This window comes from Brassica napus, chromosome C7, assembly GCF_020379485.1.
Source record: "Brassica napus cultivar Da-Ae chromosome C7, Da-Ae, whole genome shotgun sequence".
Classification (NCBI taxonomy): Eukaryota; Viridiplantae; Streptophyta; class Magnoliopsida; order Brassicales; family Brassicaceae; genus Brassica; species Brassica napus.
The window spans coordinates 44,043,494-44,058,807 of record NC_063450.1 but is presented as its reverse complement, the minus strand read 5'-3'; the positions used below and the strand labels follow the sequence as shown (position 1 = coordinate 44,058,807).

Genomic DNA, 15,314 nt, shown 5'->3' with positions numbered 1-15,314 from the left:
AAATCTTTTCTTTACATTAAAGCTATTTGTGGAGATGCCAAACTAACCGGTCTCGACCGAGAACCCAAAAAGTATTAAACCGGCCGGTCAAAGTCTGTTACTATCCATTATTCGAGCTTGATTTGGGGGATCTATAGATTCTCTCTCTTTAGACCTGTCAACATTTTTCTATTCCGACAGCAAGTTTCGCGTTATCCCTACAAAAAGAAATCACTTTCTTCTCCGTTTGATAAATCGGCAATAAACCCCCAACCCTCGATCCCTGCAGCTGAATCCAATTCGTTGTTTTTCTCTAAATCTCAGAGAAGACATTTCATGGTTTCACAGCGATGAGAGGAGGATCCGCACTACTTGATCTGATCGTCTTCCTCCTCGTTTCTCCATTCGCCCACAGTCTCAAGGGATCCGAACTCTCCAAATTCTCCGACAAATCCGTCTCCAATCAAATCTCCCAACCCGACCGGTTAGTCTCTCTCTGATCCGGTTTAATCGATTCGATCTGTTGACTTCAACTTTATTGAATCTAATTTTATTTTGCGAATGTCAAAATCTGATTTTGATCATGTGGGTTTGTTACTTAAGTCATTTTCCCAGTGATTCCAATCTAAAAGTTGGCATCTTGATTGTGATTTATTTGTAGTTATGTGTTGGTAGCTACGGTCGATGGAGCTATCTCATTGGTGGACAAGTCTTCTCGGAAAGTTGATTGGACTTTCGACACCAACGAGCCTATCTACTCATCCTACAAGGCTCCTCACTATCATGGTGGCGAACGTGCGCCTTTGCTCAGTGATGACTTTTACATGGATTGTGATAAAGATTGGAACCTTTACAAAACCTCTATACGAGAAGGGAACCGCACTAAAGAGGTATTAATAACAACTTTTGTTAGTCTCATATGATCTTTATTAAAGAAATCTTCTTTTTATTTCAGATAGTGGATGCTTCCGAGTTTATTGGAAGCTTGCCTTACTCGTTGACGGATAGGATTGTTTTGGGGAAGAAGGACACGTCTGTGTTTCTACTGGACGGGAGGACTGGAGAGTTGGTTACTAGGTACAGAGTGGACGATCTGTATACTACTAACTCGGTAGTTCAGAATGGTAAAGACAAGGCTATTGTTCTGTCTAAAGAAGCTCCGGTGGTGTTGGGTCAAGAGCATCTTCCGGAGATGGTTTACGTCGAGAGGAGAGATTTTAAACTCCAGTGTGTGTCGAAGTTTGGAGATGTTTTGTGGAGTGTTTCTTACGCTGAGATGGAAGCTAAACTACAGCATCATGAGAGCGTACAGCTCATTGGTGGTGGTGGTGGTGGTGGTGGTGGGTTGTCGATGGTAAACGCTACTGTGATGCGGTTCCGTGATTATAACTTTGAGAAACTGTTTCCGAGAGTTGGTTTTCTTGATGGAGCGTTGTATCTAGCGGTTCCAGATAGGAAGCAGAATCAGTTGGCTCCTGGGAATGGGAATCCTTTGGCACTTCCGAGCAACAAAGAGGCTGAGCGAGTCCTCTCCCTTCCTCTCGCCGAGACTACAATACATCAGATCACTGATGGTAATGATGGAAGCACTACAAAGAAGGGCTTCGCTAGCAAGTTGATTGTCCTGCTTATCGGCTTTTGTGTCTCTGTTCTTTCTGTCTGTGGACTTGTCTTTCGTCGTATAAGGCAAAGCAAATGGAACAAGGAACCTTCCGTGTCTGAAGTGCCTATAGTGGCACCTAAGAAGAAAAAGCCTAAGAAAAATGGGACTGTAAAGGCTGTTCAGAAGAAGACTGGGAACATATCTGGAGGGAACAAAGATCTCTCATTCGAAGAGAACGAGAAAAAGCTACGTATAAGCTTCCCTGACCTTAACAATAACGCACTGGAGGGATATAGAGTTGGCAAACTGTTTGTTTCCAACAAGGAGATTGCTAAAGGAAGCAATGGAACCGTTGTCCTTGAAGGATCCTACGAAGGCCGTCTTGTAGCGGTTAAGCGTCTAGTACAAACACATCACGATGTGGCTCAGAAGGAGATTTTGAATCTCATGGCTTCAGACAAGCATCCAAATATCGTCCGGTGGTACGCGGTTGACCAAGACGAGCATTTTATCTATATCTCGTTGGAACGGTGCGCTTGTAGCTTAAACGATCTCATACATGCTTCCTCTGGACTCCTTGAGAGTCCAACGGCTTCAGTCGTTGATAATGGAGTTGAACTGTGGAAGGGGAACGGACATCCTTCTCCTGTTTTGTTGAAGCTAATGAGGTTAGTTTAGCTTTTCTCAACACTTAAAATCAAAAAAGGTTGCAGCGTTCTGATTTTTTCTTGTATGTTTATGTCACAGGGATATAGTAGCTGGTCTAGTTCATTTGCATGATATAGGAATCATACATAGAGATCTAAAGCCTCAAAATGTGTTGATTGTTAAGAACAACTCATCTCTGTGCGCAAAGCTATCAGATATGGGTATTAGCAAACGTTTGCCAGCCGACACAAGTGCACTGACTAGAAACTCAACTGGTAAGAATCTTTGAAGCCTTTGGATGATACAATATAGTGACATAAACAGAAAATGAAATTAATTTTTCTTTATAATAATGATAGGTTCTGGAAGTTCTGGGTGGCAAGCACCTGAGCAACTCCGCAATGAGCGACAAACTAGAGCAGTTGATCTCTTCGGTTTAGGATGTGTACTCTTTTTCTGCATGACTGCAGGCAAACATCCTTATGGGGATAATTTTGAGAGGGATATAAACATTTTGAATGATAGAAAAGATCTTTTCTTGATTGAGAGTATTCCAGAAGCTGTTCATCTTCTCTCTGGTCTTCTGCATCCTAATCCAATTTTGAGGTAAAGAAATAAATCATCTTCTCTCTATGGTCTCTGTTCATCTATCTCTATCTGGGGTTAGTGTATCAAGATTTACTTTTGGTTTGTGAAAATGCAGACCGACAGCACAAGAAGTTCTGCACCATCCATTGTTCTGGAACGCTGACATGAGACTGTCTTTTCTCCGGGATGCAAGCGATAGAGTCGAACTGGAGAACCGAGAAGAAGGGTCACAGCTCTTGGCTGCACTTGAAAGCACAGCAGCGGTTACTCTGAACGGGAGGTGGGATGAGAAGTTGGATAGTATATTCCTAGACAACATCGGGCGTTACAGGCGGTACAAGTTTGACAGCATCAGGGACTTGTTGAGGGTCATAAGGAACAAGCTGAATCATTATAGAGAGCTTCCTGGTGAGTTACAGGAACTACTTGGGAGTGTACCTGAAGGGTTTGATCGGTACTTCTCAAGCAGGTTCCCAAAACTGTTGATTCAGGTTTATACTGTTTTATTTAATTACTGTAACAACGAAGAGTTCTTTTTCAAGTACTCTAAGACCTCTGTATTCTAGGTTTCTCTTTTGTCTTCTTTTGTTGACTATGTATAATAGATTTTTTTTTTTTTTAGACTATGTATAATAGATTTAATCTGATAAAAAGAAAAACAAACATGTGTTACTATTGTATGTTGTTGTAAATGCACGCGATGTTGTTTTAGCAAGTTGGTTTTTAAATCCAGATGCATAACCAATTTCAATCTAAATGCAAAGTTGACGAGGAAAGGAGGAGTTGCTTCTTGCGCAAGCAGTCTTTTTTCTTTTTGAACACGCCCACGCCCAATCAGTTGGTTAACAGCACCCACATTGAGGGTTTTAATGGGTCTGTCAAGAATAAAATAACTTAAAAGCAGTGTTTTGAAACCCGATCCGGATCCGCGGTTGAACCGGTAAATCCGGCAACCCAAAAAAAATCCGGTTTGAGTTTTGTGAAAAACTTAATATTTAGAAACCCGCAAAAACCTACAAAAACTCAGTAGAACCCGGAATCTGATACCTGTTGAACCACTGGTTGAACCAATAAATAATTTTTACTTTTTTTTTTAATTTTTAATTATGTTTTATATTCTAAATTTCTAATTAAAAAGTTATATACTGACAAAAAAAGTTATGTTTTTCCTTTTCAGTTTTATATTTGTGATTTTTAGATTTTAATGAAGATTTTACCATGTCACTTGAAGAAAATAAAGTGAACGATGGTAGAGAGAACCAAAACTAGTTGATGTGATTTGGTGTTTATTTATTTCCGTTATTGATAATTTATAATTTTTTACTTTTGGTTTATTTTGTATTTGAAATTTAATTTATTATTCACATTAAACATTTAAATATTTATAAATTTTATGTCTTGATTTTTTTAGATGTCATAACTCTTACCTTGTTAGAAAAAATTATAAATAGTCTAAACTATTTTTTGATATTTTGTATATCAAATGAAAATAAAAATATAGAAATTAAAGTTAAGTATTTTATGAATGTTATTAAACATAAAAATATACATATCCAAACTATTATTTTATGTTTATAAAAACATTTAAAAAATATTAAACTTTAGTTTCTATATTTTTATTTAATAGCTGATATATTATTATATAATAAAATTAATTCATTTATTAACCCGCGGTTCGCCCGCGGTCGACCCAGTGACCCAACGATCCGGTAAATCGTCCGGGTCGGATTTAAAAACATTGCTTAAAAGTAATAAAAGTGTATGAGTGAGTGTCAAAATAAAAATTGAGAACCTCTTGAAACACTTGTTTTAATTTCACTGATTTATACAATTTTCTGTTTAATTTAACTATTCACCTAATTTTTTTTTATTATATTGGTAAAGATAATTATTTTTACCACTGATGGGGCTTTAAATCGCGTTATAATTTATAACTAGAAATTTCTTATTTTTAAAATCGTGCACTTTTGTTTTCTTTCTATGGAATATTTCTTTATATAATTGTTATTAATTATTTTTATGTTTAAATCTATCATTATCTACATCTTATCTAATGTAGAACAAAATCTAGAAAATATTTTTTACTAAAGAATTGAAATTTGTAATTAATTATACTGAGAAAACAAAAAATAAATAAACAGGTAAAAAGAAGGAAGGATTATTTTTTTTTTTTTAAGGAAGGATATTTTAATAAGTAAATCAGGGAGAAAACGTTCTCAGCAACAAACCATGGAGACTCTTGATTCCGGCCGCTGGTCAGACCTCCCAGTGGACATCTTGAGATCTCTGTTCGAACGTTTGAGTTTTATGGATTTCTACAAGGCTAAGATGGTATGTTCGAACTGGTACTTGTGTTCCAAGCAAACGTTAGGGCCAAAAGGTGGATCATCTCCATTGCTGTTGCTCTCTCCAGAAGAGGGTGGTTGTCGTCTCTACAACCCAGAGGAAGATAGGGTTTACGTGCCGAGAAGGGACTTTTCAGGGTGTCGATTCCTCGGAAACTCAGGTAAGTGGTTCCTTGTGGCGGATTCTCAATCCAATCTCTATATCGTAGATGTGTTTAGCGATGAGAAGATAGATCTTCCACGTCTAGAGCTGGTGTCGTGCGAGGGTTGCGTTCATAGTCTTGAGCCATTAGGAGATGGAGATTTTAACGAGGCGTTGGTTGGAAATTCTGCTGGGATTCGTAAATCTGCGGAAAAACTGAGAGGTGTAGTGTGGGTGGACGAGGAGACGAGAGACTACGTTGTCGTGTGTCGTTTCGACAGATGTGACTTTATTCGGTTTTGCAAGAAAGGGGATGATCGTTACAGTGAGATTCAGACACGGGTTGGTGTTAACGTGTTTTTTAAAGGCCAAGATGATATGGTGCTCAATGGCTATAACCTTTACGTCTTTACTCCCGCACATAGATTTGTCTGGAAAAGACGGTTTTGAGGATGTCATCGAGCAACCCATGTTTACATGGTATAAGCCATTTCCAAGTGCAGAAGAAGAGGAACGAATGAGAGCATTTAAGGTCATCTCAGAAAGCTATAACATTGCTGTTGTTACAAGATCAGGAGCGGTTTTGTTGGTCCATAACTACACTTACGAGTCTACTACTACCTTTGAAAAGCATAGGATGTTCGGCGTGTACAAGAGGCAACTTAAAGATCTGGACCCCGAGACCTACAAGCCCTGTCTTGTTGAGGTGGATTCTCTAGGGGATGAGGCACTGTTTCTAGATTTGGGTATCACCGTGCCTGCTGACGCCACATTTGGTATCGAGCCAAACTCCATCTATTTCACCCGTGATGACCGCTTCCGTCTCATACCACTTTCATTCCTCGACATTTGTGTCTACAACCTTGCAACAAAGAGCATCAAACGCTTTCCCACCCTCTCCTCCAAGTTTAAACTAAAGGACGCTCAGTGGTTTATCCCCTCTTGATTTGTTTCTTTCTGATGCATTATGGTGTTGTTGGGTCATTTGTTTTGTTAGCCTTTTTTTATTTCTTCTGATAATATAGATAATCTATGACATTGTCAGTGCTTAATCATGGAGTTTGCCCAGCAATTCACTGTGATTTTAATTTACCATTATGGAAATCACCTACATTTAGTCTTTGATAAGATATTTTGTATTCAGTTAATTAGCATACCTCCGTAATCATATTTCACGTAAATTGTTTGGTTAATCATACCAGACATATTATATATATCAAAATAATTGGTTTTCTCACTTCAATATACATACTAGTATTAAGTAGCAATAAAAAAATATATTCTACTTCAAAGTAAAATTAATCTAGAGAACTATATATGCAACTAGTATTGATTTCATTTTCACAAAAGTGTAAAGAATATACCAGTTCTAGAAATGTGGAATGGTTTATACGTATGCTGATGCTTGAAGTAAAGTTCTTAAAAGTATGCCCATAGTTTGTTAGAATATCCTTTTTGGATGACGATGATGATATTAGTTGTTAGTGTTAAGTTTTGTATGAAGGTAAATGTGTAAGTCATATGATTTGGTGGTAATCCGAACCTAACTAACTATCGGGGCAAAATTATACTCCCTCCGTTTTTATTTATTGTAACTAGTTTAAAGAAATTTTTTTTGTTTCAAAATGTAATTAGTTTCCAAATATCTAGATAACTTTTATATTTATTGGGTATAGTGTAACCAATCAAATAATATCAAAATTTTTATAATTGGTTGAACTAATTAATTAAATATTATTTTTTTAAAATATCAAACTTTTTTAATATTAGTGTTTTTAGTCTAAACTACTTACATTGTGAAACGGATTATTTTTTTTAATGAATTGTATATGATAAAAAAAATTATGGGCTCAAAAATTTGGGAAACCCTTTTATCATTAAATTTTATTATTTTTTAGGATGGATCCCGAGCAGATGCACTGTTTGCTTTCTTTCCTGGGCCAGCCCTGCTAACTATCTCTTAGGGCTATATATATAATGGTTTGATAAATTCAATACCCACTTTTTACTTTTAAATATTACACATCAGTTTTTTTTCCACATAATCATTCATTAAAAATTAACTAAATCATGGTAAATTTTTTTTTTGTTTCATATCCAAATCAAATAGAATTAATAACTTTTGATATAAAACAAAATGAAAAATTAAATTTATTTACTATATAAATATGAGTTATAAACCATTAGGATGAAAAACAAATACAAAAAATTACTCCTTCGGTTCTCGAAAGTAAGATTTTTTAGAGTATGTATGTTTATTAAGAATTTAATAAATATTTATAATTTAATTTAATTTTTATTTTATTATACAATTTCCAATAAATTTTCACCAATGAAATTTAATCAATTCAAATATTCTAAATTAATGTTTTTCAAAAGTATAAAAAGTACATTAACAATATAGAAAATCTAAAAAAATTTAAAAAATTTTATTTTCGGAAACAGAATAAACTGATGGAGTATCAATAACTGTTACCAAACTGGCACATGTCTTGTCTCTCTCCTCTTTCCATGTTTTCAAAATTTAATCCATATTAGATTTAACAATTAATTCAACATCTCGTTTGTGTCTATTTAACAGTTGAATATTGTTTTCAACAGACTCCACTGTAACAATCTAAAAAGAGTTAATTAATATGATAGCCAAAATTGGATGGTCATTCACTTAATTTTACTTCACTTGATGGATATATCTTCTAATTTTCCCCAAAAAATTGTTACGAAAGTTACTTTGGAATATTTTGAACAACTATAGTTGGATGAGAATATCGATTGAAAACAATTCTTATGGGAAAAGAAACCGACGACACATAAAAACTTCGATGGGACAAATCAGGTAGCAACTGAAGTCAAAGATGCACCCACCCACTAAAGTCAGTGCCTTTCACCTTTGTGGGGTTACTGTCGACACTTTCAAGGGACTCCAAATTTTTCCCTATTTTATATTAAAATAAAATATTTCTACCGTTTCATTTTAGTTGTCATTATAGGTTTATGCACACGGATTAAGAAAACATATGATTTTGTATGTTTCCAAAACAAAAATACAATCACTTATACACCTAACCATATTTCAACCAACAGAAAAATAAAGTGGATAATCTTTTTAATAAATTTTGCATTGAAACTCTAAAACGATGTTTATTTTGAAAGAAATTTTTTTCCCTACAACGACAATTAAATCGAAACGGAGGGAGAAAAACACATTTTGGAATTGTGTACGATCTCTTTTTTTTGGGCTAAGAATTGTGTACGATCTCTTCTTCCCTATTATGGTGGATACTAAATAATAAAAAACGAAATAAATTATATTATTACATGCAATGCAAGGTTTGGTAATCAGACCAAACAACCATATCTCCAGCTTTGTCTGTTTTACTCCGATACGCGTGTACTTTCCTCATATTAAGTTTACGACACTTTGAAATCACACCTATGTTCTTTCTGTACTGTCATAAAAAAATACAAACCCTAATTTGTACTTCCATGCAGTACACTTTTCTTCCTCCTCCTCCTCTCTCTCTCTCTTCATTCAATTTCATTCTTCTATAAATCTCTTTACCAATTCAACGTTCGTTAAAATGCGATTCTCTCTTCTTCTTCTTGGATCTTACGTGAAAATCCGTCTCTTGGAATCCTCTTCCTCTCCCGGATCTTGAAATTCACCTACCGTGTGCCACAAGCAAACCAATCGATTTGTAGTTTTCTTGACTTTCAGAATGGAAAACGAGAGGAGTGTCGAGAGAGAACACAACCAATGTTACGAAGACGACGAGTCTACAGATTCGAGGAAACCACCTCCGTGGAGGAAACAGATCACGGTTCGTTCCATCGTCGCGAGTGTATTCATCGGAATCGTGTACAGTGTCATCTGTCTGAAGCTAAACCTAACGACAGGACTCGTACCGAATCTCAATATCTCATCAGCGCTTCTAGCCTTCGTCTTCCTCAAATCATGGACCAAGATCCTCCAGAAAGCAGGAATCGTCACCACTCCTTTCACACGCCAAGAAAACACCATCGCTCAGACTTGTGCTGTTGCTTGTTACAGCATCGCTCTTGCAGGTTCTTTTCATTGCCATAAAAAAAACAACAACGTTTAATTATTATATATACAAAATATTAGACTAAGTTTGGTTATGTAGGTGGATTTGCGTCGTACTTGTTGGGTTTAAATAGAAGAACATACGAGCTAACAGGAGTGAACACACAAGGAAACAATCCTCGTGGTATCAAGGAGCCTGGTGTTGGGTGGATGACGTCATTCCTCTTTGTTACTAGCTTCATTGGACTAGTTGTATTGGTACCTCTTCGAAAGGTAATTAGTGACTTTCTTAGGAGTTATGTTGATGCTATAGCGTGAGTGCTGATTATGAAATGGTGTTGAAAAACAGGTGATGATCATAGACTATAAGCTCACTTATCCTAGTGGGACAGCAACTGCTGTTCTTATCAATGGGTTTCACACTAGCAAAGGAGACAAGACAGCCAAGTATGTGTTATATATGTTCTTGAATCCTTTTCTCCACTATAAATTATTGGATATTTATTGATGATTCTTGTTTTTTCTTCTTATAGGAAACAGATTCGTGGTTTTATAAAATCGTTTTGCTTGAGTTTCTTTTGGGCATTCTTTGGATGGTTCTACTCAGGTGGAGACTCATGTGGCTTCTCTCAGTTCCCTACTTTTGGATTACAAGCTTGGAAAAAATCGTGAGTTTTGCTCTGTTTCCTCTGTTTTTGTAGCCTTATCATCAAGTTTTGATTAAAACGTTTTATTTCTTTGTGGGGGATACAGTTTTTTCTTCGACTTTAGTATGACATACGTTGGAGCTGGGATGATCTGTTCACATTTGGTGAATCTATCGTTGCTCTTTGGTGCAATCCTCTCGTGGGGAATAATGTGGCCACTGATAGCAAACCTCAAAGGAGAATGGTTCCCCGCTACTTTGCCAGAGAGCAGCATGAAGAGCTTAAACGGTTACAAGGTTTTTATATGCATTGCGTTGATCTTAGGAGATGGGCTTTATAACTTCCTCAAAATACTCATTTTCACCGCAAGAAACTTTCACTCTAGACTCTCCAAAACCAACACCATCAACACATGTAAGTTATCAAGATACTGTTTGATGCAATCTTTTAAAACCAGACTGGAAGTAAATTGGATAATTATTTGGATCACGGTTTAATATGGTTCAACCAGATCAAATCTAGTTCACAAATTTTGCATATATATTAGTCTCTAATATATAAATTTAAAAGTAATAATAGTAAGTATGATTCATAATTAGAACATGAATAAATAACAAATATAAAACATCAAAATTACCAACTACTTTTTTTTGTTCATCCAAATTTTTAATAGTTATAATGGTTTTTATCCGGTTCAATAACTTTAATACCCAATTTAACTACGTTTCTGGTCCAACCTGGTCTAGCCATTGGTCGGTCCGGTTTGATGTGAAGATATATAATAACCCATTGTTTTTCAGTGGCAGAAGTTCCAGGAGAAGGCACAAAGGAATCTGAAAGGTTGAAACGAGAGAACGAAGTGTTTGTTCGTGAGAGCATTCCGTTATGGATGGCTTGTGTGGGATACTTATTCTTCTCACTCGTCTCCATCGTTGCGATCCCTCTAATGTTCCCTCAGCTCAAATGGTACTTCGTCCTCGTAGCTTACCTCCTCGCGCCGTCTCTCAGCTTCTGTAACGCATACGGAGCCGGTTTAACCGACATGAACATGGCTTACAACTACGGTAAAGCGGCTCTCTTCGTGATGGCAGCATTGGCTGGCGAAAAAGATGGTGTGGTGGCGGGAATGGTCGCTTGTGGACTCATCAAATCGATAGTCTCCGTCTCTGCCGACTTGATGCACGATTTCAAAACGGGACATCTAACTTTAACCTCGCCGCGCTCAATGCTTGTGGCGCAAGCCATCGGGACAGCGATAGGCTGCGTGGTTGCGCCGCTCACTTTCTTCCTGTTCTACAAAGCGTTTGATGTTGGGAACCCTGACGGTGAGTACAAGGCTCCTTACGCTATCATCTACAGAAACATGGCTATTATTGGCGTTCAAGGTCTCTCTGCTCTCCCTCATAATTGTCTCGAGCTTTGCTACGGGTTCTTTGCGTTTGCGGTTGCTGCTAACCTGGCGAGAGATTTTTTGCCGGAGAAGGTAGGGAAGTGGATACCACTTCCTATGGCAATGGCTGTACCGTTCTTGGTTGGTGGCTCGTTTGCAATCGATATGTGTATTGGGAGCTTTGTGGTGTTTATTTGGCAGAAAGTGAACCGCAAGAAGGCAGAGTTTATGGTTCCAGCAGTTGCTTCAGGTTTGATATGTGGAGATGGTCTTTGGATTCTGCCTTCTTCTCTGTTGGCTCTGGCTAAGATTCGACCACCTATATGTATGAACTTCACACCAGCTCACTAGTCTCTAAGGAGAGACTTATCCAGACAGAACCCAAACTCATTGCTGAAGAAATGTATAATAGCTGCGGTTAGGTTAGGAGTAGTCAGTTAAAGAGTGGGTTTTAAGTAAACCACATATACATGTCTTACGTCCTATTGATTTTGAATAAGAATGAAAAGAAAAAGTTTGGTTATCTTTGAAGATGGGCCTAGCACAAGGTCCAAAATCAGTCCCAGCTTATATTAGAAAGCTGATTTTATTAGATGATAATATTACATCACTATTCGTTAAAAGGGGAGGAGAACAGGACAGAAACGCGACCACAAATCTACTACCACAAATCGATTAGCACAATAGGCTTGGACGACCTTAATCTCCTCAATCTCTATGATTTTGACTTTCTAATATATGTTTAAATCAAACAAATAATATTCTTAGAGCATCATTAGTGGTAAAATTCTTCTCTTTATTATTATTATTTTGTACACAATTTAGTTATTTAATTAGTTTTAAATATTTAAATAAAAACAATCTATATCGTAACGCCATGTGTCATTACGGTCTCTTTTACAAAGGTTGAGAGTTTCTTCCCAGTCATATATCTCTCTTACTCTTTTTTCTTTATGCTTTTTTTCTTTCTTACTTTTTCATCTTCTAATATTTTTTAATTTGTCAAAAACGCTGTAAGGGACTTACGATGCGATGCGAGTACCCTTAGGATATAATTAGTGATAAAATACCAAATATAGTTTATCATTTGTTATGAAATAACTTATAATTTATAGTATCGAGAAATTTAAATAAGAGTAGAATTTAATACCCGTAGGAAGCAAATAACACTAATATGAGGGAGAGAGTTTATTATAAGGAAGAAGAAGAAGATGTAATGGTTCTTTGATTATAAACTCTTGTTCTTGTTTATGGTGTACAAAAGAGTGAGATGAGTGATGGTATTTATAGTGAACAACAATACATAAAATAACAAAGATAGTGCTTAATTTGGTAAATGAGTGGGTGATCATAGTGTTTGATGAGTAGATGATCATAGTGCTTGAGTTGGTAAAGGAGTGGATGATCATAGTGCTTGAGTTTGGTAAAGAATTGGATGATCATTTCAATGCTTAATTTATAACACTCCCCCTTGATCATCCATCTTGTATTACGTGGTGCCTCGTTAAAAACCTAGTCATGGAAAACCCAATGGGAAAAACCGTAGTAAAAGTAAAAAGAGTACAACTACGTAAGCTCCCCCTCGAATGAGTAGTCATAGAACCTTTAGAACAATGATAGATTTTCATCTCTCAAATTGTAACATTCTCTTTGGTTGTCTATCTTTTGTATGTTCTTTGTTGCCTCGTTAAAACCTTGTCATGGAAAAACCCAATGGGAAAAAAAAAACCATGATAAGGAAAAAGAGTACAACCACACTTACTATCATATTTCTTTCTCTGGAAATAATATCTTCAGGATATGCATTCCAATCAACTCTCTTCAGAGAATTAAGCTTAAGAGAATAAACTCTATTCATTTCTATTATGATATCTAGGGCCTTTAGACTTCTTGTCCATAATTCTCTTTTGACTTAGACAATAGTTTATTGGTCTATTTGGATTTCAAACCAAATTTCTTACATATAATTGTATAGAAATTCGTCTCGTACATACGAATTATTCATTTGTAACTATAGAAGTTACTATTATGATTTTCTTTCTTTTCATATGAAATTACATCTTTCAGTAATGAAAAAGATTAATAATTTTCTTAAATAACACTCTTACGTATGGTATTTCAGGACCAAACATATACGAGCGTCTTAAATAAAATACTTTAAGGATCTTTATGATAACATCTCAGTTTTAGATCTCCAGTTTAGAATACATAAAACAATATAGTATTGTCAAGAGTTTTCTTCCAAAATATAATTTTTCTATAACTCTTCAGGAGTTTTGATTATATTCAAATCATGATTCTATTGATTTATAATCTCTTGATAAATACAAATGGATACATTTGTTAACCTTATAATATTTCATATATTCCATAAAATAGTTTGTTTCAATTCGATCGAATATGCAGAGTTCCCGGGAACATGATTTTGATATCATCAATCCTTCATGGATTATACTTTCAGGGATTAACATTTTTCAAGTGGATTGTTTTATTCAAGTTCTTCCTTTATTACCAGACTATAAGGAACTTGAAACTAGTTGCATCTACCATATGAAATTATGTCTCTTCACAATCAATTTCATATTGATCCTTCTTTGTGTGCAACGGTTCATTTACATCTCACTTGTTTTACACCTTTTAGTGTATGGACTACTGGTCCAAATACTTCTCTATTTCACAAGAAGTTTATATCTTTGTCTATTGCATCTTTCTGATTTGGCCAATCATTTCTTTGTGTACACTTTTCAATAGACTTTCTTTCATGATCCTCTTTCTCATTTATTATATCAACTGCTACTTTGCATGTATAATATCATCGACGTCAATTTTCTTATCGGTTCCATTTTGTTTCATACATGACATAACTTATTGAGATCTCTTCATTTGTCTCAGGTACCTGAATTTTCGTCAGTCATGTTTAATTTCTCTTCTGGAGATCATACAAAACTATATTGCCTCGTTTTGACCATTATCAATATATGCTCCTTTTCATTTACGAGGATTTATCTTGGGAACCAATCTGTCTACCACGCTGCAGGCGTGACTAGCAGTTTGATATTGTTCTTGTAGAACATTTATTTTATTGGAGCATTTACAGCTGGTATATGTGACTTGATCACTATATTTATATGGGTCGTGTCTGGCAACTGCTTTAGTAAGTTTTGAAATGAATTATCTTTTGGACTTCTATTTCACATTGTGTTTAGCCCGAGGATCAATGATAATTCATTTCAACTTATTTTCTTTTCCAGCTGTTTATTTTCTCCCCCTTATGTTGGAAGTACTAACTCACTTTTAGAATTCATGTATAGCCTTACTTATATTTTTCGGGGATGGCTCTGGATTCTTAAGTGTCAATAGAGATTTATATCCAACATATATTTCCAACCTCATTTGAAAACACATCTTCATTTGAAGCTCTGTGGCGGAGCAACATCCAACATTCTTAGATGAAAATGATTGGTTTCTGATTCTATACCAATGATGGGGAGAACTAGTGAATATTTATTGGCTTGATGCGAACCAGTGTTGCTCAAAATGTTTAGCACTTATCTCAGTGAATGTGCTATAGTCGTTAAAGACTTTAAGAAGTGAATTCACCAATATTATAAAAATGCATAGTGGGTGATCAGTCCACTAACATCTTCGTTATTTATGCCAATATCTTATTTTGGCTGGTGAAAACCATATTACCCTTTTATCTTATGGGTAAGCAACATATGTCAAATCATTCGGAAGAATCTTCTGGTTCCTATGCATATGACCTTTAAGTATATATTCGCATTATTAATGAACCAAAATGGTCTAACTGATTCATGCCAAATGTAAACTTCTAGTTTACTATACATTTATCTTCATTATACTAATCTTTGTGTAGTACAATATATAAGAGGCTGTAGATATTTTCTCTAAAATACTTATACTGCT

General features: G+C 35.7%; 2 protein-coding genes and 1 pseudogene across 2 annotated transcripts; all 3 read left to right on the top strand.

Annotated features, from left to right (window-relative positions):
• Nucleotides 1-147: 147 nt before the first annotated feature.
• Nucleotides 148-3,550, top strand: LOC106414922 (serine/threonine-protein kinase/endoribonuclease IRE1b). Its single transcript, XM_013855505.3, has 6 exons — nt 148-463; nt 641-869; nt 935-2,250; nt 2,330-2,505; nt 2,590-2,836; nt 2,934-3,550. Exons 1-6 carry the CDS (start codon nt 330-332, stop codon nt 3,382-3,384), a joined length of 2,553 nt encoding a protein of 850 aa, XP_013710959.2. The 5' UTR covers nt 148-329; the 3' UTR covers nt 3,385-3,550.
• Nucleotides 3,551-4,405: 855 nt separating this feature from the next.
• On the top strand, nt 4,406-8,243 carry LOC125589671 (annotated as a pseudogene).
• A 281-nt stretch (nt 8,244-8,524) lies between these two features.
• On the top strand, nt 8,525-11,910 carry LOC106412086 (metal-nicotianamine transporter YSL2). Its single transcript, XM_013852976.3, has 6 exons — nt 8,525-9,370; nt 9,451-9,623; nt 9,700-9,797; nt 9,884-10,018; nt 10,104-10,411; nt 10,798-11,910. Exons 1-6 carry the CDS (start codon nt 9,025-9,027, stop codon nt 11,736-11,738), a joined length of 2,001 nt encoding a protein of 666 aa, XP_013708430.1. The 5' UTR covers nt 8,525-9,024; the 3' UTR covers nt 11,739-11,910.
• Nucleotides 11,911-15,314: the final 3,404 nt, after the last annotated feature.